This window comes from Meles meles, chromosome 21, assembly GCF_922984935.1.
Source record: "Meles meles chromosome 21, mMelMel3.1 paternal haplotype, whole genome shotgun sequence".
In the NCBI taxonomy this organism is placed as follows: domain Eukaryota; kingdom Metazoa; phylum Chordata; class Mammalia; order Carnivora; family Mustelidae; genus Meles; species Meles meles.
Genome location: NC_060086.1, coordinates 30,093,944 through 30,121,690, shown reverse-complemented (window position 1 = coordinate 30,121,690; position 27,747 = coordinate 30,093,944). Strand labels below are relative to the sequence as shown.

Sequence of the window (27,747 nt, the reverse complement as noted above, 5' to 3'; positions counted from 1 at the left end):
TAGAAATAAACTCAAGGTCATCCCTATGATGCCTGTTACTCACCTGGATTCAGATATGCTTTCATGAGGAATAGAAGAAAAAGTGCAACTATGCTCTAAAATATGAACCTACAGCTAAAAAAACTCATTCAGGAGGTTCATGGACTTCATTATTCAAAACTCTTCCCACAAGAGAAAATGTGAATTCAAATTTATTAAAATAGAACTGAACCACCATGCCAAAATTATGAGTTTATATCAGTTTTGAAACACTGAAATATTAAGTTAACATAATTTCTTGATGAAACTTCCTTAGCTACTTAAGTATTAAGTGTATGTAATACCAAATCTTAATGATTCATGGGTTCTTTGTTACCAATTTTCAATCACTAATCAAACTCAACTAACAGTAATGTAGACTCAAAATATTAAAATACATTTAACTATGTTTGTAAAACTGTAAATAATTTCACCAACACCAAAGGAAGTCTGTCTGGCCTTTACCCTCAGCTTCTGGAAGGTAATCTCTGAAGTCCTAGAATGTGACACCTAATAAAAGTGTCCTTATTCATCTGGGGGTTTTGGGCCACACCAGAACATGTAACAATTGTGATTTATGAGGGTGAAGGGCTCTGAGTCCCAAGGATCAATTCAACCTCCAAAAGTGCTGGAAACTAAGTTCACACATGTAGGCAGTCAGTCATGTAGACCCAATGAAAAACCCTAAACGCCAATGCTGGGGCGAGCTTCCATGCTTGATAATACTCCATACGTACTGTGTATCACACATCAACACAAGAAGAGTAATACTGTGTTCATGACTTCACAAGGAAAGGACAATTGGAAGCTCCACATCTGAAACTTTCCTGGACTCTTGCTATACATGGGCTTTTAGCAGTAGCTGATTTCACTCTGACTTTTGGCTGTAATAAACTATAACCATGAGTAGAACAGCTCTTTCTTCCTTCCACTTCCTTCTTTCAGCTTACAGTTTATCTGTAAGCTACTGGTCTATCAGTTTAGTAACACTCTTGCCAATCCCCTTAACCTTCCTTAATATTTTTCCTCACACCAATCTGTTAAAACTCCAACCCTGGATAAACCCTAGCATCAATTATCCATCATCCCTAAGTAAGCACCATATCCCCAGGTCCTCCAACAGTCATCTCCCATTCACTACATGCATTATCCAGACCTGCCCCATTTGGGGGGGGGGCGGGGGGGGAGATAATATATCTTTATTTCTCAAACTCAATGCTTTAATTTCATCAGTTTCTAATACAGTTTGTATTGACAAGTGATTTCACCTTCATCCCATGAGGTGGTCAGTGACCATCACACCAAAGAGGAAACCACCAAATCTTAGGCATCACTAAGAAGTTAGTATTTTGAAGGTAAATCCAGAATAACAAAAAGCTTCCAATTCAGTCTAATGAGTACCTTACTCTTCATCTATATTAATTTGGAAATTACTAGATAAAGACTTAATTTTCCTAAAGCAGCTATGTTATTTCTCCTTGGGCAGGGGAGGGGAGGGTGTGGGGGGCATGGAGACCAGATTGCTTGAGCTTTAAAACGGCCACATATCCGTATTATTTAATGACTTACTACTCTCCTAACCCCACTACACACACACACACACACACACACACACACACAAATTCTCTCACGTTCTATGTCACTAAGGAAAAAAAAAAAAGACACCATCACATATCTGGACCTAGGCCTCGAATGGGATTCCATCTACTTCCACCTTCTCTTAACTTTGCCAATACCTTTATCTCCTTTCCCATTGAACTGATTCTTCTCTTTATACACGTAAAATTTTCTGATGTCTCCCATTTAAAAATACAAAAACATATTTTAACAAATATTAGAAAACAAACAGAAAAATTCCATTAATGCCACAAGACCCTCCACCAAACAATCTGCCATCACTCTGCAAACTAAGAGTTGTCCCTACTCCCCACCGTTTTTTCACCTTTACTGGCTCCTCAATTCACTGATCCAACTTCTGCCCCACTACTTTCAGCAAAACCAACTATGAGCCCAGGTTGCTAAACTCATACCTCAGGCTTTATCTTACTCATCCTCTCAGCAGCTTTCACAGGGCTGCTAAGTAGAGTAAAGCAGGTTGTGGCCTGCAGAAAGGTGCCTTGCAGAGGAATGAGGTGGCCTGAATGAAAACCTCTTTTTAAAATTCTTACAATAACCCTCTGTGCTGAGATCGTGAGAATTCAAAGTAATCAAAGATTGTTCCCTTCCTCTGATTTATGGGAGGAAGTACTCTGTATTTCTTCCTACCTTCCTTTCTACTTTCTCGGGAACTTCTGAGGGCTTGCTCAGTCCTCTACCAAACCCCAAAATCTTGAGATGTCTTGAACCTGACCCTAGGCTCTCGATTCTATCTCACTCAATCCATGCCGATGGCAATATTTACCACTTGTATGACATCAAATCCTAGATCTAGGCCTCCATCATTGATGTCCACTCCGAGGTCCAGATCTAACCCAACTGTTTAAAAAACATCTCCGGGGGCGCCTGGGTGGCTCAGTTGGTTCGGCGACTGCCTTCGGCTTGGGTCATGATCTCAGGGTTCTGGGATCAAGCCCTGCATCAGGCTCCCTGCTCAATGGGGAGCCTGCTTCTCCCTCTCCAGCTCTGCCTGCTTGGGCTCTCTCACTCTGTCAAATAAATAAAATCTTGGGGTGCCTGAGTGGCTCAGTGGGTTAATCCTCTGCCTTCAGCTCGGGTCATGATCTCAGGGTCCTGTGATCAAGTCCGGCATCCGGCTCTCTGCTCAGCAGGGAGCCTGTTTCCCCCTCTCTCTCTGCCTGCATCTCTGCCTACTTGTGATCTCTGTCAAATAAATAAATAAATAAAATCTTTTTAAAAAAATCTTTTTTAAAAAAAGAGTAACTTTCATGGGGGTGCCTGCATGGCTCAGTCGGTTAAGCATCTGCCTTTGGCTCAAGTCATGATCTTGCGGTCCTGGGATGGAGCCTGGCATCAGCTCCCTACTCAGCAAGGAGTTTGCTCCTCCCCCTTTCTCTCCTTCCATTTGTGGGAACATGCACACACGTGGTCTCTTTTTGTATCTCTCTCAAATTAAATAAATAAAATCTTAAAAAAAAAAAAGTAACTTGTACGGACACAGAAAAGCCATCAAAATTAGAAAGGGCTTGTCTCAGCAATATATTTAAATGAATTCTGAATTTTTATTTTACAAAAATAATTTTTATAAAAATAAGCACTTTAAAAGTCTTATTTTTATCGCATCAAAGGGCACTCTCAACAAAGTGAAAAGACAACTCACAAAATCAGCAAATGTTTGTAAATCATATATCCTAAGAGTCTAATATCCAAAATATATAAAGAACTCTTATAACTCAACAAAAAGACAATCCAATTTTTTAAATGGGCTAAAGATTTGGGCAGCTGTATTTCTCCAAAGATAGACAGCCAATAAGCACATGAAAAACTGCTCAACATCATTAGTGATTAGCAAAATGTAAATCAAAACCATACTGAGAAATCACACCCACTAGGACAGTCATAAATTAAAAAAAGAAAAAAATTTACCAGTGTTGCAAATATACTGAGAAAATGATATCTTCATATATAACTGAAGGGAATGTAAAATGGTACAAGCACTTTAGAAAAACTTGGCAATTCGTCAAGTTAAGCAAAAAATTGCCATTTGACCCTGCAACTCCGCTCTAGGTATATGCCCAAAAGAGCTGACAACAGGTCTTCTCGCAAAAATTTGTGTGTGAATGTTCACCACAACACTATTTACAATAAACTAAAGGTAGAAACAAAAATGTCCATCAAAAATGTGGTATATCCATACAATGGATTCCATAGGATTCCATAAAAAGGAATGAAGTATTGATACCTGCCACAAGGTTGTGGCAGGTATGCAGGTATGAACCTTGAAAACATTATGCCAAGTGAAAGAGGCCAGAAACAAAAGACTACATAGCATATGATTCCATTTATATAAAATATCCAGATTAGGTAAATCCACAGAAAGTAGATTTATGATAGCCAGGGGCTGAGAGAAGGGGCGACTAGGAAGTGACGACCTAAAGGGTACTGAGTTTCTGTCTGGGGTGATGAAAAGTTCTGGAACGAGACAGTGGTGACAGGTGCACAATATCACGAATGTACACCTGACCCTTGGACAACACGGATTTGAACTGGACCAGTCACTTACATGCAGGTTTTTTTTTTTTTACAATACATACAGCACAGTACTGTAAATGTACTGTCTCTTCCTTATGATTTTAACATTTTCTTTTCTCTATTTTATTGTAAGAATACAGTAAATAATGCATACAACGTACAAGGTATTTGTTAAGTGACTACTTGTATTATTGTAAGGCTTCCAATCAACAGCTGGCTATTAATGGTTAAGTTTCAGGGAAGTCAAAAAAGTTATACGAAGTTTTCAAAAGGGGGCGGGGAAGATGTCAGCACCCCACCCCTACACTGTTTAAGGATCAACTGTACTTGGTATACTGATTGTAAAAATGGTAAATTTATGTGCATTTTACCACAATTTTAAAAAAATTTAGGACATTCTTGAAGCACCTGGGTGACTCAGTTGGTGGAGCATGCAACTCTTAATTTTGGGGTCAAGAGTTCAAACCACGCAGTAGGTATAGAGATTTCTCAAGAATTTAAAAAAAAAAAAAAAAACTTTTTTCTTTTTTAAAGATTTTATTCATTTGAGAGACAGCATCAAGGGAAGGCAGGGAAAAGGCAGGCAGAGGGAGAAGCAGGCTCCCCAATAAGCAGGGAGTGGATCCCAGGACCCTGGGATCATGACCTGAGCCAAAGGCAGACACTTAACTGACCAAGCCACCCAGGCGTGCCCACCCTTCCACCGCCAAAAAAAAAAAAAAAGCTTCTTTAAAAAAATTTATGGCAGGGGCGCCTGGGTGGCTCAGTGGGTTAAAGTCTCTGTCTTCAGCTCAGGTCATGATCGCAGGGTCCTGGGATCGAGCCCCACATCGGGCTTTCTGCTAAGCAGGGAGCCTGCTTCCTCCTCTCTCTCTCTGCCTGCCTCTCTGCCTACTTGTGATCTCTCTGTCAAATAAATAAATAAAATCTTTAAAAAAAATAGAAAAAATTTTTTGAAGATTTTATTTATTTATTTAGAGAGTGTGCACAAGTGAGAGGGAGGGGCAGAGGGAGAGGGAGAAGCAGGCTCCCCATGGAGCAGGGAGCCCCATGCGAGTCTGGATCCCAGGACCTCGGAATCATGACCTGAGCTGAAGGCAGATGCTTCACGGACTGAGCCACCCAGGCACCCCAATAAATCTTAACTTTAAAGGAAACAGATCTTTACAGTAAAGGTATAAAAGATAAGGGAAAGGCAGTTTATTTACTTTTAATATTCAGTATTTCAGGTCTTATATTGCCTACAATATTTAACCATTCTAAATGGAAAAGCAAAACATGGGACCAGCTTTAAGTCACTGTGCTTTCCAATGAAACCAAAGACTGTTAGCATCTGAATTAATTAATCAGGTCTAAGGACTGTAACTTAAAGCTCAGAAAGCATTAACCTAGCCAAGATACAGAAAGAAACAAAACAGCCCTTATATCAGTAAAAGAGAACTATTACCAACATTAATAGTAAAAAATTCTAAATTCCTCATATAACAGCAATTTCACTCTATCCATGCCTGAGAAATACATAAGATAGTCCCTATATTTTTTTTTAAGAAAGAAATGCACAAAAAGAAATGCACTATAAAGTCTTAATATTTTATTGCCTACCCATTTTGGTAGCTTTCAAAATTGTTCTGATTAATACTTATTAACTGACCACCGAGACAGCACAAGAACATTGTTGTAGAAAAAGTCAAACCACTAAAGTGGGTAAAATCAGAAAATCACTGGCTGAGACAGAGACATGAGAAATCTACTGCTAATTTAAATATACCAAGGTTCCGTACTTCAACTAGCATAAATTCCTACCTTACCAGGTATTAAGAATATTTGCAGTTACAAAAACTGGTATGCTTTCAATCTCTAATACAAATGTGAATTCAGGATTCAGTATTTAACAGAAATAATGTTGTTTATGTTAAATAATAGTTCACGTAAAGGCTCATGAATCTGAGGCACCATGTTAATTTGACTCACTTTCTCCTGGCCTTTATTTTTAACCTAAGCTAGCTGAGCGCCTTAAAAAGAAACCCTGCTTGAGCTCCCATTTGTATCACTTATCTTCCTCTTTTGTCAGCAAGTCCTGGAAGTACTTTAGAAACATCCCATTCAGCCTGGAAAATTGCCAAGATTGAAAGGAAATCTCTTACTCCATGACCTCCCTAGCGGAGAAAGGACAAAAAGACAGAAAATCTACAAAGAAACCTGTCCACCTCTTCACCCACACCCCTGAGGTTCTCCAGTTAAATGGCAAACACAGTCCCCCTTAGGACAGAGAAGGTTAGAGACGAATGATCACTAACAGTTTACTACAGAAATCCCAAAATGAAGAGTCTTGAAACCAAACTGGGACTCTGTAACCAAGGAAAGGCAGAGTGTTTTAGCAGTATAAAAACGTGCGCAACCATCTTTTTAAAAGTCCTGATAATAGGCAAATACTGACTGTAGAGTTATTCAGATAAAGTTCCTCTAACAGACTCAAACATATCCCCAAGGGACTGACATGCTTGTGAGATCCTCCAGAAATTACATTAAATCTTCCCTCTAAAAATAATCCTAAAAGGCACTGTAGTTTCTGTCAAATACAAAAGTACTATGTAACAGGTAAACATCATTACAATTTTTTGAGGTGACACTGTCAAGAAAAATGACATGGTTGCCAAGAATCACTTGTAATACGTTAAGAAAAAACATTACACAATTTAGACATACATACTTTTTTTTTTTAAAGATTTTATTTATTTATTTGGCAGAGAGAGATACAAGTAGGCAGAGAGGCAGGCAGAGAGAGTGAGAGGGAAGCAGGCTCCCTGCCGAGCAGAGAGCCCGATGCGGAACTCGATCCCAGGACCCTGAGATCATGACCTGAGCCGAAGGCAGCGGCTTAAACCACTGAGCCACCCAGGCGCCCCTAGACATACATACTTTTAAAGAAAGAAAAGTATTATCAAGTTAGGCACAACTCCCACAATGGTAGAATATACCCTACAAATCTTGGGCATAGTCAAGCTTTTAGGGTATCAAAAGAGCAATATTCTACTATGCAGCCCTTGACATGCAATGTATCTTAAATACGATAGCAATTATGGAAAAGACACTTACTGAATTTCATATTCCACACCAGTAAATTCCGTTTTTTTTTAAAGGAGAGCCTTCTTTTTTTTTTTTTTTTAAAGATTTATTTTAACAGAGAGATCACAAGCAGGCAGAGAGGCAGGCAGAGAGAGACGGAGAAGCAGACTCCCTGTTGAGCAGAGAGCCCAACATGGGGTTCGATCCCAGGACCCTGAGACCATGACCTGAGCCGAAGGCAGAGGCTTAACCCACTGAGCCACCCAGGCGACCCCGTTTTTTTTTTTTTAAGATTTTACTTACTCATTTGACCGAGAGAGCACACATGGGCATGAACAGCGGGAGCCACAGGCAGAGGGAGAGGGAGAGGGAGAAGCACTGAGCAAAGAGCCTGACGCAGGGCATGATCCTAGGACCCCGGGACCATGACCTGAACAGAAGGCAGACACAACCTACTGAGTCACCCCGGCACCCCTCCACATTAGTAATTCTTAAGATGAGGAAGAAACTAACAGAAATATCTTTAGGACATTCTCAAATTATACACATAACCTCTGCCCCAATCCTCATAAATCTATCTTAAAGAAGAATCTAAAAAAAAAAAAAAAAAAACCCAAAAACAAAACTTTGTTTTATTTCTAACTTTACCAACATTGTACTGAGACAACGGCTGGACTTTTAAATGGACTCTGATTCCTTTCAACACCCACTGTAACACCCGTAAGACCCAGCTCTTTAGGTCTCCTGGTGTACAATGGTAAAGAAACATAATATCCTTAATCAGAGGTAAATACAAATGGTAAACTCTCCTCCTTAAGCACAGGGACCTTTGTTTTAAGGGTGATCTTGAAATAACCACTTCCTACTATTTAAATATAAATAAACAGAAAGATCTCCTAAGTAAATCTCAAAAGATATGGCTTCCTAAATCAATCAGCTGGGAAAGGAAGATTACTTTTCAAATTAATCACACTGTTGTTTTACCTGTAGGAAAATTCATTAAAGGAAGACAGATTTGGTTACCGAAATATACTAACAAGCAGCAACCAAGTGCTGGGAAACAGTGTTCCCACTGTGCTCAGTAGTAACAAGAAATAGACTGAGGTATTTAAAAGTATTTAGCCTTGGGGCACCTGGCTGGTTCAGTTGGTGGAGCCTGCAACTCTTGATCTCAGGGTTGTGGGTTCCAGTCCTACACTGGGTATAGAGATTACTTAAAAAAAAAAAAAAAAAAAAATTAAGGGGCGCCTACGTGGCTCAGTTGGTTGGACGACGTCTGCCTTCGGCTCAGGTCATGATCCTGCAGTCCTGGGATGGAGTCCCAGGATGGAGTTCCAGGATCAAGTCCCGCATCCCGCTCCCAGCTCAGTGGGGGTATCTGCTTCTCCCTCTGACTCTCTCCACTCTCCTGTACTCTCTCTCATTCTCTCTCAAATAAATAGATAAAATCTTCAAAAAAAAAAATTTAAGACCAAAATAAAAATAATCATTTAATCTTAAGTTTAAGAAAGCTATGAAGCAGTACAAAATCATCACTTAAGCCACTTTAAACCCACAAGGTCTTTACAAACTGTATCTTTTTATTGTCAGATTTTATACTAAACACACCTGAATCAGACTGATTTAAGTGGTTTAAAAATAGAAATTTTCATAATTCTTTTACAAAAAAAGAGAAAAATCAATGTTTCTACATACAAATTTCTTAGGAAACAGCATTTACTCATTTTGAGTAAGTTTTTTTTTAAAGATTTTATTTATTTATTGGACTGACAGAGATCACAAGCAGGCAGAGAGGAGGAAGCAGGCTCCCCACTGAACAGACAGCCTGACGCGGGGCTAGATCCCAGAACCCTGGGATCATGACCCGAGCCAAAGGCAGAGGCTTTGACCCACTGAGCCACCCAGGCGCCCCTTGAGTAAATTTTTAGTGCCATAATTTAAACTAGTACCAAAATCTCATGATAGCTTAATACTGTATACATTCTCATAATGGCATAAAATTTCATTAACTCCTATCTTTGTTCTTTTTTAAGTACTTCAAACTATTACACTAGCAGAGTATATCCTTTCTATGATCCCATGATCCATCCTCTCTACTCCCTTTTTTTCTTAAAGAACTCTGATTCTTTTTTTTTTTTTTTTTTTTAATTTTATTTCTTTATTTGAGAGAGAGAAAGCATGAGGGAGTGAAAGGGAGAGGGAGAAGCAGACTCCCGGCTAAACAGGGATCCCGATGTGGGGCTTGATCCCAGAACCTCAAGATCATGGCCTGAGACAAAGGTAGGTGCTTAATATACTAAGCCACCCTAGCGCCTCCCCTCCACTCCCTTTGTGGCTCGGTGGGTTAAAGCCTCTGCTTTCGGCTCAGGTCATGATCCCAGGGTCCTGGGATGGAGCCCCACATCGGGCTCTCTGCTCAGCAGGGAGCCTGCCTCCCCCTCTCTCTCTGCCTGCCTCTGTGCCTCCTTGTGATCTCTGTCAAATAAATAAATAAAATCTTAAAAAAAAAAAAAAAGAATTCGTTCTTTAAATTCCAACTGTACAACAAAAGCTAACCAAGGTACAAACACTATCTTTTAAACCACACCTTCCCTACTTAATTCCATTGGCACCTGCTCTCCAATATATACAAGTGGTCACAAAGATTAGATTTTTCCTCACAAATTCAAGTGACAGCAAGTTCTCTAAGTGTGAATAGTAAGATAAAGAGAAAAAATAAAGAATGATGAAGATTTACAACCAAATTCCTCATTAGCCAATTTGAAGCAGACTTACATAATGGAAGCACACTAAAAAATGTAGAAAGAGAACCACTATTATACTGGAGAGCAATTAATTGCATAGCCACACATTTTTTTAAAATAGTATTATTTATCACAATATTTCATATAAATATAAAAAAATAGCATATAACACACCTAATAGAAATTTAACAATTATATGTGCTCCCATTCGTGTATCCTGAGACATACTCTCTATGAAATTTTTACACACGTGCGGACACACACAAGTACTAGAAGAAAAAAAATGTACCAATGAATCACTGAACTCTACCTCTTAAACTAATAATACACTATATATTAATTGAATGTAAATAAAATTTAACAAATTTTTTTTCTTTAAAGATCTTATTTATTTACCTATCAGAGAGAGAGAGAGTACAAGCAAAGAGAACAATAAGCAGAGGAAAAAGCAGGCTCCCAGACCAGCAAGGAGCCCGATCTCAGAACCCTGGGATCATGACCTGAGCCAAAGGCAGACACTTAATTGAGCCTCCTAGGCATCCCAATAAAATAAAATCTTAATTTAAAAAAAAGAATGTGATTAGAGTGTGTGTGCATGTGTGTAATAAATTCTAAAGGAAGAGATAAAAGAGGGAGAATCTTTAAAAGTTCGAATTTGATTCAGATATGGCAACATAAAAAGCATCTGTGTAGCATTTAAATAATTTTAAAAGTAATTTTCCAAACTTGAACCCTCATAACACTACATCTTAGGGAAGGCAAGAATTACCTCCTCAGAGGAACAGCTGGGTAGTGCCAATACAAAGGACTTTTGTCTTCCCACTTTTAGTCCAGTTATTTTCATGACACCAGTCTCCCCTAAGATAAATATTTGTGAAGGATCAATACGAAAAATGCACATATTCTTATAAATAAATACACCTACAAGAGGAACATAAAACACACCAGCGTTCCATTTTTAACTTCTCCAATGCAATTATACTAAGACAGCAAGTAGATTTTTAAATGAACTAAGTGTGGGGAGAACAGCACTACTGGTGTTAATTTTTATATCCTAATAACGGGGAAAACATAGGGAATATTAGCCTTCCAGTAACTACACAAGATAGGCCACTTACATAAAGGTTTCTTTTACAAAACTTTTATAGTCAGTCATTTGGTTATTCCCCACACATACAACCTTTATTAACTTCAATTTTTTTTTTAATATTTTATTTATTTAAAGGCAGAGAGGCAGGCAGAGAGAGAGGGGAAGGAAGCAGGCTCCCTGCTGAGCAGAGAGCCCAATATGGGGCTCGATCCCAGGACCCCGGGATAATGACCTGAGCCAAAGGCAGAGGCTTTAACCCACTGAGCCACCCAGGCGCCCCTATTAACTTCAATTTTAATTTCAGTAATTTTTTTTAAGATTTTAAGAGGGAGAGAGAGAGAGAAAACGTGTGCAGGGGGAGGGGCAGAGGGAGACAAAAAGAATCTCAAGCCAACACTGTGCTAAGCACAGAGCATGACTGGGGGCTTGATCTCACAACCCTGAGATCATGACCTGAGCCGAATAAGAGATGGACACTTAACAGACTGAGCCACCCACGCACTCCTTCATTTCAGTATTTTCAAAAAAGGGAGTAAGATACCACACATTGAAATGTTATCAGGGGCACCTGGGTGGCTCAGTTATTAGGCATCTGCTTTCTGCTCAGGTCACAATCCCAGGGTCCTGAGGCTGAGCCCCACATCAGGCTCCCTGCTCGGTAGGGAGTCTGCTTCTCCCTCTCCCTCTGCTTGTGTTTCATCTCTTGCTGTCTGTCAAATAAATAAATAAAATCTTAGTAAATAAATAAGCAAATAAACAAGTAAAATGGTATCAATATTTCAAGTTATGACAGAATTAATCACTTATAATGGTCAGAATTCTAACAAGTCCTCCAGAAACAATACAGTGTCTTAAGGTGGATTCCTTTCTTTTTTTCTTTTAATTTTTAAACTCTGTTCTCCATTTTTAAAATTTTTTAAAGGTTTTATTTATTTGACAGACAGAGATCACAAGTAGGCAGAGCAGCAGGCAGAGAGAGAGAGAGAGAGAGAGGAGGAAGCAGGCTCCCCAATGAGCAGAGAGCCCGATGCGGGGGTTCGATCCCAGGACCCTGAGACCATGACTTGAGCTGAAGGCAGAGGCTTGACCCACTGAGCCACCCAGGCGCCCCTCCTTTTTTAAAGTAAACTCTATTCTCAACATGTGGCTTAAACTCAACGCTGCGATGAAGAGTCACATGCTCTACAACTGAGCCAGCCAGGTGACCCAAGGCAGATTCCTTTAAACCCGACTGAAGAATAAACACTGACTCTTAAGTTTCAGTCCTGCTGTTGGGAAACCTGCTACACTTCCATTTTTCTTCACACTTACCCAAGGAATATAAGGACAGGAAAGAAAAACAGCCTCTTTTGGAAAGAAAATCCATGATGTATTTTCTTTTCAATTAACTATATGTTAAATTAACTGCACCACACGATGTGATACTAGTGACCATCTTTGGGATTTTTTTAACCAGAATCTAACATAATCAGAGTCCCATTCTATAGAGGACAAAAATTTGATCCTTTCCTTCAATTAACAGGTTTTTGTCTGAATTCTGGCAAATCTCAGGAAGCCAACACAGAATCTGGCATTAGAGCAATGAATCTGAATGTCCAGAGTTAGAATCAAAACAAAGAGTCTGGAAATAAAGTGTTGCAGTTCAGACAAAGAATTCCAGGATTCATATTAACAAGAATATAAAACAGGGAGACCCTCAAGAAGCTGAACACCAAGAACTGCTGATGGGTTGCTTCAAAGTACTAAATATTCCAAGATAAAAGTTAAAATTTTAAACACACACACAAACACATCTGTCTTTTAAAATCAGACTTGGGGGGCACCTGGATTGGTCAGTGGGTTAATAAGCCTCTGCCTTCAGCTCGTCATGATCTCACGGTCCTGGGATCGAGCCCAGCATCCGGCTCTCTGCTCAGCGCGGACCCTGCTTCCCCCTCTCTCTGCCTACTGTGATCTCTCTCTCTTTATGTCAAATAAATAAATAAACAAATAAATAAATCTTGGGTGGGAGGAAAGAAAGAAAATAAATAATATCAGATGGGGGGCATCACCTGGGTGGCTCATTTGTCTGGGGTATCTGCCTTTGGCTCAGGTTATGATCTCTGGGTCCTGGGATCCAGCCCAGCCGTTGGGCTCCCTGCTCAGTGGGGAGGCTGCTTCTCCCTCTCCCTCTTCCTCGTTCATGCTCTCTTCTCAAATAAATACAAATACTCTTTTATAAATAAATAAATAAATAAATAAATAAGTGGAATCAGATTGGGGCACCTTGGCTGGCTCAGTCAGTACAGCATGCAACTCTTGATCTCAGGGCCATGAATTCAAGCCCCATGTTGGGCATGGGGCCTACTTAATTTAAAAAAGTAGTAACATTCGTTCACATTTTTTTTGTCTTTTTTTGTGGCTTCGGCTCGGGTCATGATCCCGGAGTCCAGGCATCGAGTCCCACATCGAGCTTCCTGCTCCACCAAAGTCTGCTTCTCCCTCTAACCTTCTCCCCTCTTATGCTCTCTCACTCTCTCAAATAAATAAATAAAATCTTAAAAAAAAAAAACAAAAAAAAAAAAACTAGTAACAGGGCGCCTGGGTGGCTCAGTGGTTTAAGCTGCTGCCTTCAGCTCAGGTCATGATCTCAGGGTCCTGGGATCGAGTCCCACATCGGGCTCTCTGCTCGGCAGGGAGCCTGCTTCCCTCTCACTCTCTCTGCCTGCCTCTCTGCCTACTTATGATCTCTCTCTGTCAAATAAATAAATAAAATCTTTAAAAAAAATAAAAAAAAAAACTAGTAACAAAAATAAAATCAGAAGATTAAAATGCTAAAGAGGAAATAGAAAAACAAAATTTCAATGAAAGTTTAAATAAAAGGGAAAAAATTAAACTCAAACAGCTTTAGTAAAAAAGACAAATGTTGCCAATGCTGTCATATATGAAGGAAAAATGAGTATTTTGTCAGTATTTAGTCCAAGACATACTTATTAGTGGAGTCTTCTACCCATTGAACAGAAAAGTTATTAAGTATTTTGGATGACACCCAAAATAAAGATCTAATAAACACTAAGTTAAACAACATTTTCTAAAAACCTGCAAGTGCACGAATATACAATTACCTTAGGCCATTGCAGAGTCGTTAGTAATTTTTTTTGTGAACTGTAAGAGCGCTGTTGAGGTTCTTTAAGATGCTAAAAACAGGAGCACCTGGGTGGCTCAGTCGTTAAGCGTTAAGTGTTTTGGCTCAGGTCATGATCCCAGGGTCCTGGAATCAAGCCCTGAATCCTGCTCCCTGCGCAGCGGGAAGCCTGCTTCTCCCTCGTCCACTCCCCCTGCCTGTATTCTGTCTCTTGCTGTCTCTCTCGCCGCTGTCAGGGACATTTCCGAAGCCAGTGTCTTCGACGCCTATGTGCTTCCCAAGCTCTATGTGAAGCTACATTATTGCGTGAGTTGTGCCATTCACAGCAAGGTAGTCAGGAACCGCTCTCGTGAAGCACGGAAGGACCGAACACCCCCACCCAGATTTAGACCCGCGGGTGCTGCCCCACGACCTCCACCAAAGCCCATGTAAGGAGCTAAGTTCTTAAAGACTGAAGAAAAGCTGTTCTCCAGAAAAAAAAATAATAAATGGCAATTACACTTCACAAAAACAAAAACAAAAACAAAGGACAGATGCTAAAAATGGAGAACCTGGGTGGCTCAGCTAGTTAAGCATCAGACCCTTGATTTCAGCTCAGGTCATAATCTCCGGGTCATGAGACTGAGCCCCACATAGGGCTGTGCATTCAGCCTGAGTCCACTTGAGAGTCCCTCTCTCCCTTTGCCCCCCTCCTGCCTGCACGTGCTTTCAAAATGAATAAATAAAATCTTTTTTAAAAAATGATGCTAAAAAGAAAGAAAAGGACAAATTAGTCCCTCTTCTTATAAACAAAAAAATAACGTAACTTACAAAGTTCCATGCCAAAAAAAAAACAAAAAACAAAACAAATTTGTTGATACCAGAAACCTCTCTAAAAGTAAGAGTTTTCAAATAAATGCAAAAAGACTTTAGAGGATGGGGCGCCTGGGTGGCTCAGTGGGATAAAGCCTCTGCCTTCAGCTTGGGTCATTATCCCAGGGTCCTGAAATCAAGCCCCGCATTGGGCTCTCTGTTCAGCAGGGAGCCTGCTTCCTCCCCCCACCTGCGCCTGCCTCTCTGCCAACTTGTGATCTCTGCCTGTCAAATGAATAAATAAAATCTTAAAAAAAAAAAAAAAAAAAGACTTTAGAGGCACCTGGGTGGCTCAGTCAGTTGAGCTTTTGGGTCAGGTCATGAGCTCAGGGTCCCAGGATCTGGTCTGCATTGGGCTCCACACTCAGAGGAGAGTCTGGCATCAGGATTCTCTCTCCCTCTGCTCCTCCCCCTGCTCACTCTCTAATAAATAAATCTTAAAATAGATAAACAAATACAGAAAGCCTTTAAAAGATTTTTAAATAGGGGTACTTGGGTGGCTCAGTTAGGTTAAGCATCTGACTCGATTTCAGCTCAGGTCATGATCTCAGGGTTGTGAGACTGAGCCCCACATTGCGCTCTGCACTGGGTGTAGAGCCTACTTAAGATTCTCTCTCTCTCTCTCTCTCCCTCTCCCTCTGCCCCTCCCCTGTCCCTGTCTCTGTCTCTCTCTCAAAAATAAATAAAAGTTTTTAAAATAATAAACATGAGATCCTAGACATATCATGTTAATATGAATACCAACATTAAGCTCCAAAAAAATAATCTCCACCAAGAATACAATTCCCTTTTTTTAAAAGGTATGAAGATTAATATGAAAGAATAATTCACCATGTTGAGAAATCTGTTGATTCTGGATTTTTTTTTTTTTTTTTTTACTTTTTTTTTGGTAACTCTATTCCCAACATGGAAGTTCAACTCAGGATCCCAAGATCAAGAGTGGCACGCTCTCTATTGACTGAGCCAGCCAGGTTTTGATTTCAGTCATTCCCCAATCAGCAGGCATACAACAAGGACTCAGGCATTCTAGTGGAATGCCAAAAGGCACAATCCAGTGCTTAACTTCTCGGTGATTAGATTGTTTAAATAAGGTACAAATAGGTCCAACAGATATGGTAAGGTGTCAATGTGTAAAAGAACTTTAAATATGTGAGCAAGGTATTTTTTCCAAGATGGATAAAATCTATGAATCTTAAATGAACATATTTTTTCTTCTGTAAAAGATCTGGCCACACTAGAACAATGTCTTTTTAAACCTGTTCAATCAGCTTATTTAAATTGCTGCCTCAGGCTAACCAGGCTGCTATACAAGGTACAGCTTCCCTCAAAATGCCTCCCACCAACAGTGTTATAAACTAGAGTTAACTCTAAAAACAGAAACAAACTTGCAGAATTCCATTTTCATGTACTTACTTCAGGAAGGACGCTCAAATATCGAGTGCCTACTATTTTTTTTTTTTTTTTTTATTTGACAGAGAGAGATCACAAGTAGACAGAGAGGCAGAGTGCCTACTATTTTAAATAAGCTCTATGCTCAACTTGGGCCTTGAACTCATGACCCACATGCTCTATCAACTGAGCCAGCCAGGCATCCATAATAACTGATGCACTAGCAGGTATGAAGGGAAACAGAGGTAAAACCATTAAGATGCACGCACATGTGAAGGTCATGTTTTACTGGGGAAGACACACGTGAAAATTTCATAGTGTTAAGTGCAATGCAAAAAACCCAGGGTGAACTGTTAGAGAAGGATGCTTCTTCTCAGGGAGGGGTGACATTTAGGCTAAGATGGCCTGAGGGCATCCAGGTCACTACACTCTGAGAAGCGCAATCCAGACAGTAGCTACACAGGGAGAACAGTGGATGCAAAGGCCCTAAGGCAGAAATGAACTTTGGGAGTGCTTTAGGGCAAGTAAGACACAGAAGCAAAGAAAAGGACAGACTCAGCCTGCAGGGACTTAAGAGCTCAATCACTAAAGTGATAAGCACAAGTTGGCTTTCACTGTACAACTATTGCAAGAGAAGAGGAATCACAGAAGGCAGAAGTAGCAGGGTAGGGATTTTAAGGGAAGTACAAGGTTTAGACCAGGGAGAGCATGGAAAACAACTAAGCAACAGTAGGTATCCAGAGGGTAAGGAAAGGTCCATGAATTTGTAGTGACAGGCATAAACTTAGCCAAGAAGAGAAGATCTTGTGTATCCCAGTATCAAAGTGCCTAAAGAAGTTAACAAGGGAGCCTCCATCTGAAATTGTTTTCACAGGATCTTCGCATATGTTTATGCGAAAGAAAGAAAGAAAATGTTTACAGCAAAAGAAAAATACGTTGAAGACGACAAGATTATTAATCCACAGAAACAATAAGTTGGTAATAAACCATAAGAATATTCTAAGATTTCCTTTCTAGAGTAAATTTTAAGGCAAGATCTACCTGTACACAGTTGGGGAGGGCAGGGGGTGGAAAGAAGTGTAATCCAACTGCAAATCAATGGGTATCTGTATCTTGAGTAGGGTCATGATTACACAGTTGTATACACTTGTCAAAATTCACTTAAGATCTATACATATGTCAATGTCATCTAAAAAAGAAAAGTAACAGTGGAGTACAAAAAAGAATTCAAGAGAGGAAATATAGACTCAATCAACTAATACAAATGGAGAAAAACTAATACTATATAAACAAATGTCACAATAGGAATTTGATACATTACACTCCACACTTTTAAAAAATAAAAATGAATAAATATTAAAAATTTAAGAACGTGTGTATTTCATATAGAAATTAAACCACAAAATGCCTGCAATCTTTACCAGTAGGCCTCATATAAAAGGGCTATGTTTTACTCTGTAGTCCCCAAAATAAAATGGGTTTTAAGAAAACTTTACCATAGCCAAAGAGAGGTAACCAAAACAGTAACAACATAAAGAGACACGAAACAAATGACTGCTTGGGTGAATCCATAAAGGGAGGTCCACCGTAAAGAACTCCAGGGTTTATTTTAGGGGATTAGAATAAGAAAGAAAGGCAAGTAAGTGCCTACTATATGCCAGGCAGTGAAGGCAGGAAATCTTAAATTTAGAAGTAGTGAGAATTCAAATAAACCAACAAACAAAAAGCAAAAACAGACCCATAAATACAGAGAACAAACTGATGGTTGCCAGAGGGGAGCAGGTTTGGGGAATGGGAAAAATGGATGAAGTGGAGTGAGAGATACAGAATTCCAGTTCTGGAGTATGTCAGAGAAATAAAAGGTACAGCATAAGGAATACAGAGGAGGGAAGAAAAAAGAAAGGTTGTGAGAACTCAGTGTCCACAAAAGACCATGGACCACACTATATTTTTTGTGTATGATCACTCCATTGAGAGTTCTAACTTTAACTGTATTGTGAGTAGATAAAAATTATCATGGTAGCAACCATCCTCAATCAACACCAGATAACTCATGAGGGGCTTCTGCTTAGGGAATTCACACATAATGGGCTGAATACTTTTGTCTGATTTAAATCATGAATTATGAACAAAACATTCAGGTCTTTAACAGTCTCTTTAAGCTATGATTCAAGGCCTACATAACAGCTCCACCATAGCTCTGGACCTCTTTCTTATCTGTATCACTCCTCAAAGCTACCCCATCCTTCTGACCAAACTGAAAATATTTTGCCAAAGATAACTTGCACTTGCCACCTCCTTAATCACTTTGGGGGTGGTTTGAGACCCCCAAATTTACTGTCAAAATAGTACAGATCAATTTCATGGTCCTGCTGCTCCCTTCTCAACTGTACAACTTCCATCCTCTGATTCTCCAGGTTTTAAACTCTATTAATTACATATAAAAATAATAAAATCAAAAATTGTATCAATTAATATGCATGTAATACTTCACCTTTTCCAAGTTTTTTCTCTCTTATCAACCTATAACCTCCTTAAAGACAGTGGCTCTATTAGTCCTAAAAATCCTTCAAGGATATTTCCTTAAGTCAAATATTTTCATTGCATTAGAACGTTACAAAATCTCCTGTTATTAAAATACCCTCCGGTTAGAGTCCCAACTTAAAAGGAACCAAAAGGGGAAAAAAGGTTCAATATAAAGATATAACTGCCAAATGTTTCATGAAGCGTATGTTTTGTTTTATAATGGAAAAAACAAACTTTCCCCACAAATTAAATATCCATACACCGTTATCTGATAAACCACCACAATGTACTTGAAAATCTGTGGTACAGAACTGGTAACCATTCAATTCTACTAAAGCTCTACTCATAGTTATAAAATATGTAACTCCACTTCATTTTTTCTTTTATGTATTTACTGTATTATGTACCTACAGACATCAAATAGTATACAGACTCATAAAAGGGCTAAACAGACGGTTCTGGTTGCAAAAATCCAGCTTCTCACAATGACAGACATACCAGTTTCTGACTTTTCTATCTTCACAACACTCTTCCTGTTTTTTGGTCTGTGACAAGAGAATAAAGGTACTTGCACTGTTGAGAACTTTAACCTCTCTACATTCTACCAAAAATGGAAGCTATTTTTAATATACAATGTCATCATCTTAAGTTTGGGCACTGTAAAACACCCAATATGAATCAGTTAAAATCCGGGGCACCTGGGTGGCTCAGTGGGTTAAAGCCTCTGCCTTCAGCTCAGGTCATGATCCCAGGGTCCTGGGATCGAGTCCTGCATTGGGCTCTCTGTTCAGCAGGGAGCCTGCTTCCTCCTCTCTGTCTCTCTGCCTGCCTCTCTGCCTACTTGTGATCTCTGTCTGTCAAATAAATAAATAAAATCTTTAAAAAAAAAATAAATAAATCAGTTAAAATCCTAAGATTCCAAAGCATAGAAATAAAATCTTGTTTCCTGTTGACCTGAATGCTTTGGAACTCATCTATATTTCACTCCAATATCAAATTAGTCATGTCATTTTGGAATATTAAAATGTATAATAATTATATATTTCATTTTAAAACAAGTCATTCTGATCTCTATCTTGATTGGTGCAACTAGATTATATTCCAAAACAAAGTCAAGAAAAGGACACACTTTGGCTAGTGGCAATGATAAAACCACTCATTTGCCTAATCATTCTTAAATCTTAATTGAGAGTATTGTCAATGAAAAGGAAGACTATCAACCAGTGCCATATAAATGCTTTCTGCTAAAGGTAGGCTTCTAGCAAAGATGGGCTTGTTCTGTAGCCATCTGACACGAGTCTATTCAGCCACCTGTAACACTTCCTGTCAATGTGTGTGAAGTATCACATGTGGCCATGACTGACTCAACAGTCGGTTTCCAAACTAACTGACAAACTAACACTAAAAGAAACCAACAAGAACTGCTTTTTTAATACTCCAACTGTTCAAAAGTCTAAACCTAAGAAAATAAATAAAATCAGAGAAGTAGTGGCACAGAAAGGCAAATAGTTTTTCTAAAAACAAAATTATTCACATGCACCATAAGCAATCTGCTTTGTTTCGGAAAATAAATAAATCTCCATTTAAACCAAGAGGGAGATGAGGCTTTATTCTGTCTCAACTCACATATTACATGTTTCTGCCACAATTCTGAATGAAAAGCGGACAGAATAACAACCTCGAATTTAACTTACGAAAATTATGACTTGGCAAACAAAGTTCTTCACTGGCTATTTAACAAAACAACTATGGCAACCCCACAAAAAATCAAGTTCTGCTATAGGATACCGTCCTTCTACAACGAAACTTCTCCATTCCCTCTTCTACAAAAAAGTCAAGTATTTCCAATATCCTAACCAACTGTTATGCTACTCCATGTAATCAACTACATCTCACAGTATCTGTCTATGTAGGCAGTGAGTTGTGAGACTTTGTTACAAATAGCTTCAAAGAAAGCTTACATCCTCTCCTCAACAAACACAACACAAAGCCAAGAAATAGAACACATAGAAGAAGAAAACATGGGGGCGCCTGGGTGGCTCAGTGGTTTAAGCCGCTGCCTTCGGCTCAGGTCATGATCTCAGGGTCCTGGGATCGAGTCCCGCATCGGGCTCTCTGCTCGGCAGGGAGCCTGCTTCCCTCTCACTCTCTCTGCCTGCCTCTCTGCCTACTTGTGATCTGTCAAATAAATAAATAAAATCTTTAAAAAAAAAAAAAGAAGAAAACATGGATAATATTAACAACCCATGTATATATTCCATAAACATATAAGCCATTCTGCTTCATTATCTGTCAAATGAAGTCAAGTGACCCCAGCAGGTGGCTGCGACTTTGCTACTCCATTTATTTAGAATTACAAGCTACAATTTATTGTTTTCCAAAAGCTCAACAATTACTTGTAAGGAGCACTTTATTTAGTCTTCTAATTGGATACGAAATTATTTCATATTCACTAAGCACAATACTAAAAAATAATAGAAAATCCACCGTCAAAGAGCTGTCAAATTCAAGCTCATTTATCATCTAATTTTATTAGATGCAAGAAAAAAGAAAAACCTATTTCACAAATTTCAATGAAAGTATAAAACAACTAAGAATATCAATGACTGATAACAATTACCTAAACTAATCAACTGATTGTATTTAAAGTATTCACAAACCCTAAGCAGTAAAGGACAAGTAATGCTATGCTTTTCAAACAATTCTTTTTTAACTACTTAACATCCCAATTCTAGAGTCAGGCATTACTTTTAAAGTCAGCTAGTTATATAAAATGTTCTCGACATAGGATTTGGGAAGGTATAAGCCGGGTAAGATGTGTTACCATCATCTACCCAAATGATTTTTCTACCAAGTCTTAAATTGTTACAATCCAACATCTTAACAAATTATTTCCAGCACTGCTGAAGTTACATGTAGCCAGCCATCAGGAAGCCAAAGACATCCCACCAACCTGTCTTAACACTTATGTGGCCAGATACAGGACAATCGTAATTCTAGTGTGCTTCAAAGTATGAAAAACTCAACGAATCAACTAACTCTAAAATACTGTAGACATTTAGGAAGTTTTTCTAGGCACTCAGTCCTAAATTAGGCACAAGTACCCCATGATTAACCAGAAAAAAACAAAAAATGTACATAAAAAAAGTTGATCCTCCAAATACATTCAATTCCAAAGAGGTCTGAGACCAAATCCCCTTCAAGCAACTGTAAATTCTCTACTCCCTTAGTGCCTGCTCAAAAAACCAAGTATGAATTGCTCTCCGCCAGGTTAACTGCCCCTGCACTTGGGGAAAACTTCACTTCCCAGGAGGAGAGTGGTCGGCCTCATCAACACAGTCACAATCTCATTTCACGCCCCACAACTGCCCTGCCTAAAGTCAGAGTAAAGCCCTGGAGTGTTGGGGGTTTGGTTTTTGAAATATTAACACGTGGGGCGGGGGGGAGGGGGCGCTCATAGAAGGGATCATAGTTAAAGAGCTCTCTTACGTGGGGGCTGAGAGGGTGAGGGACCAAGAAGTGAATGGGTAACAGAGAAGGTCCTGGACTCCCAGGATCCCCCAACTCAAATTCCAACTTGGTGGGTGGTAACCAGAAAATCCCCCACCACCACCAGGCCCTTTTCTTCACCCTCCTTGACCCAACTCCTAGGCCAGTGCCTTCGCCGGGCGCCCCGGGTCTCAGCTCCAGCCCCGGGACTGAAATGCACAGAGGGGAGACATTTAGGCCTCGCCTCCCACGGCCTTCCTCCCCCAGCCGGGGCGGGAGGGAACCCAGGAAGCCGCGCTCGGTTCCCGGGGGGGGGGGGGGGTGGAGGGCCTAGGCCGCGCCTCCCGGCCGGATGGCCCTAGGCCTCGGCCGGCCCGAGGCGGGGCCCGGGGGTCGGGGCGGCGGACTGGGCGCCGGCTCACCCACCTGGGTTGCCAGTCATTCCAGCTCCGCGGGTACTTGGTGCCGCCGCCGCCGCCGCTGCTCAGCCGAGACCCCGGGGCTCTGCGGCTCATTACCTTCCCCGACACGACATGGCCAAGCGCCGCCGCCCAAAGAAGCGCGAGTCGCCGCCCGTACCGACCGCCGCGGACACTCCGCTCCCGCCCGGGGCTGAGGAGGAAGCCGAAGAGGAGGAGGAGGAGGAGGAGGCGGAGGGCGGGGGAGGCGGACGGCCGTTCCGGGTTCCGCCTGAGCCCGCAGCGCAGGACGAGGAGGCGGGAGTGGCGCCGCGAGGGGGAGGCGGAGGAAGGGGAGGCGACGTCTCTTCCAGGGCCGAGGGCGGCCCGCGACGCGGGGACCCAGGAGGAAGAGGACGGCGAGGAGGAGGCGGTGGCGGCGGCTCCTCACGCTTACAGAGCCACGGCTTCCCCGCCTCCCGGCTCCGCCCACCGCGCCGCCGCTGCCGCACGGCATGCTGGGAGCGAGGGGCGGTGCCGGCGCCCGCCGGGCCAGGAGGGGCGGGGCCGACTACGGGGGCGGGGCCGGCTATGGGGGGCGGGGCCGGCTATGGGGGGCGGGGCCGGGCGAGCGCCGCAAGCCGATCGCCCTACTGCGCCCTGGGCTCGCCTCCACTCCCCGGGGACCGCGCCAAGGTCCCCGCCCCGCCGTGGGGGATCATGGGAGAGGGGATCTCCGCCACCACCCCCACAAGCACACCCTCCCAAACAATCTCCAGAAAGCACCAGACCCCAGAGGGTTGGGCAGTCAGGTGTAACAGGCATCCAATCAAGGACTTGGGGTGCCCTTTGCGCGCGCGCACACACACACACGCGCGTGCACACACACACACACGCGCGTGCACACGCGGGCGTCCCCTTAGGGCTTACGTGTGCCCATTTTCCCCACCTTATACGGCAAAAAGTAAAAATAAAAGAGAGCCCTACCCAGGCTCCACCTAAAATGTGCCCATGGAGTCCTTACACCTTGGCCATCTCTTCACATTGTAAAAAAACTAAACTAAATAGAGGGGGGAAAGGCCCCGCAATCCGTGTCCCCAGTAATGTGAAATGTGCTAAGAAATTCTCACGCCTTAACACCTGCCCACCTTCCCCACTGGAAAGAATCTGGCTGATAGAGGCAGGGTTGCGCACCTGAGCACTTCTCCCCACCCCCAGGGTGCTCCGGAAAGATTTTACTAAAAGCATCTGATACATAACGTGGATGCAGATGCATAGAGGACAGCTGAGCCAGATGCTTCTCAAACAGCGGAGCGACCTTTGGGGTCCTTTGGGGAGGACAGTCAAAAGAATCTTCACACCAACCCAGAGGGTGTTAACCTATTTTACGTTGAAAGAAGACCGTCTATTTATCACTTGTGTAATTAAAAACGGTTACCTAAAGTATTTGAAGATCGTAAGAGTTTGATATTTCCACACGCAAATCAACCTTCAGCCTTGGGCTCCTTGCTTATGCCCACAAATCCCTCACTCAGGTATGATCCTGCCAGTTCGAAAAGATGGAAAAGTTAAGATTTTCAAAAGAACTTTTCTCCCCTCACTTCGCTTCCTTTCAGTGGGGGAAAAAGAAATCTCTGAACTGGGGCGGATATTTGACTCAATACAGAAATCCCCACACTAGGTCAGACCCAAGCATAGCCACCTACCTGTGTTAAAATGACAATAATAGTAGTAATAATAATAATACACTAAGGGGCACCTGTGTGGCTTAGTCAGTTAAGCGTCTGCCTTCGGATCGGGTCATGATATCAGGGTCCTGGGATTCAGCCCTGTGTCTGCTACAGCCTCCGGCTCAGCAGGGAGTCTGCCTCTCCCTCTACCTCTGCCTCCTCCCCCACTCCAGCTCTCACACTCTCTCTCTCTCTCTTTCTCTGTCTCTCAAATAAATAAATAAAATCTTCTTTAAAAAGTATGACTCTTGATTTTGGCTCAGGTCATGATCTCAGGGTGGTTAAGATCAAGTCCAACGTGGGGCTCCAGGCCCAGTGTGGAATCTCCTTGAGATTCTTTCTCTCCTTCTCCCTTTGCCCCTCCCCCCATTCTCAGGCATACATGCTTTCTTGCACTCTCTCTCAAATAAACTCTTTTTTAAAAGATTTTATTTATTTATTCGACAGATAGAGATCACAAGTAGGCAGAGAGGCAGGCAGACAGAGGGGGGTGGAGGGAAGCAGGCTCCCTGCTGAGCAGAGAGCCTGATTTTGGGGGGGGGGGGTGTCAATCCCAGGACCCTGAGATCATGACCTGAGCTGAAGGCAGAGGCTTTAACCCACTGAGCCACCCAGGTACCCCTAAATAAAGAAAATATTAAAAAAAAAAAAGACCTACAGTAAGAGGGATATACCTCACATACACAATCCATCCTAAAATTTGCCCTAGGTACACCCATACTTGCCTACCCCTCCTGCTGAGGAGAGGATATGAGGAAGGGTCCTACCACTTTGTAATAAAAAGTCCAAGGACAGATGTCCTTTCTTCCCTATTTATCATTTCCTCTTTCCTATTTTCCTATGAAGAGAAAATGTCCATCTTGAATAGAATCCCAAGATTAGGATCCCCTCACCCCATCCTCTCTGGGACACTATTATTCCTGCTACAAGATATTTGGGTTCTATTTATTTTAATTAATGTTCAATTACATAAGCAATAATAAATACATTGTCCTCCCATAAATTCTGAATGTACAGCCTAATCCTGATTTATTCTTTCATTCAACATTCAGCCAAATTTATTGAGTATCCACTAACCAAGCATTGGGGAAAGGACAATAACCAAGACTCCATCCACCTCTGTCCTCAAAGAACTCTCGGAGTAGGAGTCGGAAAGATACATCTATTATTTGAAATGACTAAAATATTTGTTTTTGCTCAGTTTCCCTTCTCTCCACCACCATGCAAGCCTGTCTTGCAATCTGCTAGAAAGGGCCCACTCCCAAAGCCTTCCCTTAATTTTAAGTTCCGAGCTTCCCTGGACCTGTTTTCCTCAGATCTTACACTTTTTATGTTCCAGGTGAGTTAATGCTCCTCCCCTCAGACCCATGAGCAAATGGCTGATGTGTCCAATTAATTATTTTGACTTCCTTAATCGTTTATTTTAACAATGGTACAGGAACCAAAGTATGTCAGATTCCAAAATGATTTGCAGCACAATAACCAGAACATTAGACCCTGAAGAAAAATGTCAGGGGTCCTTTAACCTTTCCAAATTATAGAACAACAGCAGAGTAATTCAAGGACAGGCTCTGGGTTCAAATTCCAACTCCTCCACTTAAAATGTCCTGACTGTCACAGTGCTTCAGTGTCTCATCTGTAAAATGGAGAGAATAGTACTGACCTCTTAAGAACGTTAAGAGAATTAACACAGATCTTGCCTGTAAAGTACTTTGCACAGTGCCTGCCCCATAGAAGACAATCAATAAATGTTAGCTAGACATCAGATCTACAACTTCTTTGAAGCACATGGCTATTTGGATAATATCTGACCAATAAAGAAGAAGGAAAAAAAAGTAGCTGGCCGGGGTTGTGTCCAGTTGCTCCAACAATTGCTTCTTATTTGCCATTTTCTTGTACTTCCCCAATAGAAATAATTAACCCTCAAAAGCACTCAGGATTGGCAAAGGGCAAAGAGGCTCTATGAGGACACAGAAGGTAGATGAATGCCATTTGGCAGCGATTTAAGAGTGTGTATTTAAAGACTTAAATTTGTTAATACCTTTCCCCCAGTAATTCTGCTTCCAGGAAACTATCCTAAGGAAATTTGCTGCGGTGCAGCCAGAGTGATTTTCTTTAATTTTTTTAAAAAGATTTCACTTTTGGGGGCACCTGGGTGGCTCAGTGGGTTAAAGCCTCTGCCTTCGGCTCAGGTCATGATCCCGGGGTCCTGGGATCGAGCCCCACATCGGGCTCTCTGCTTAGCGGGGAGCCTGCTTCCCTTCCTCTCTCTGCCTGCCTCTCTGCCTGCTTGTGATCTCTGTCAAATAAATAAATAAAATCTTTAAAAAAAAAAAAAGATTTCACTTTTTAAAAACAGGTTTTATGGGGCACCTGGGTGGTTCAGGGGGTTAAGCCTCTGCCTTCAGCTCAGGTCATGATCTCAGAGTCCTGGATCAAGCCCTGCATCGGGCTCTCTGCGCAGCGGGGAGCCTGCTTCCCTTCCTCTCTCTCTGCCTGCCTCTTTGCCTCCTTGTGATCTCCCTCTCTGTCAAATAAATAAATAAGATATTTTAAAAAAGGTTTTATTCATTTATTTTTGTGGGAGAGAGAAAGAGAAGAACACAAGCAGGGGAAGAGCAGAGGGAGAAGCCGACTCCCCAATGAGCAGGGAGCTCACATGGGACTCGATCCCAAGACCCTGGGATCATGACCTGAGCCAAAGGCAGACACTTAACGGACTGAGCCACCCAGGCCTCCTAAAGATTTCAGTTTTAAGTAATCTCTGCATGCAACGTGGGGCTCGAACTTACAACTCCAAGATCAAAAGTTACATGCTCTACCAACTGAGCCAGCCAGACACTTCACTGATTTTCTTTTCAAATAAAAATCAGATCATGTCACCATCCTACTTAAAAGCCATTAATGGCTTCCCATTCTTCTTAAGATATAACTAAGAGCCTACAAGAGTCTATAAAAGCTAGTTTCTTCCAAATCGTAAACATCTTACCCAAACAGCTCATACCCAGAACAAGATCCTAGTGGTGGTTATCAATTTTGTCTTCATAGTAAAATCCCCACACCTAGGCTGCATCCTGGACCAATTAAATCTGAATCTCAGACATCAGTCTTTTTTTTTTTTTTTTTTTTAAGTAATCCGTGTGCCCAAAGTGGACCTCAAACTCAAGACCCT

The 27,747-nt window shown here is 41.4% G+C and overlaps 1 protein-coding gene across 3 annotated transcripts in view; it reads right to left on the bottom strand.

Moving 5' to 3' along the window:
• Positions 1-23,275, bottom strand: part of SMG1 (SMG1 nonsense mediated mRNA decay associated PI3K related kinase) — a 105,460-nt gene extending 82,185 nt beyond the window's left edge. For 2 of the 3 annotated variants that reach the window (XM_045993955.1, XM_045993956.1), the window contains exon 1: positions 22,874-23,275. In XM_045993955.1, coding sequence (XP_045849911.1) covers positions 22,874-22,962 — 89 coding nt within the window. In that variant the 5' untranslated portion in view covers positions 22,963-23,275. The remainder of the gene's footprint in view (positions 1-22,873) is intronic. The other variant, XM_045993957.1, reaches the window with a different exon arrangement.
• Between the last annotated feature and the right edge of the window lie 4,472 nt (positions 23,276-27,747).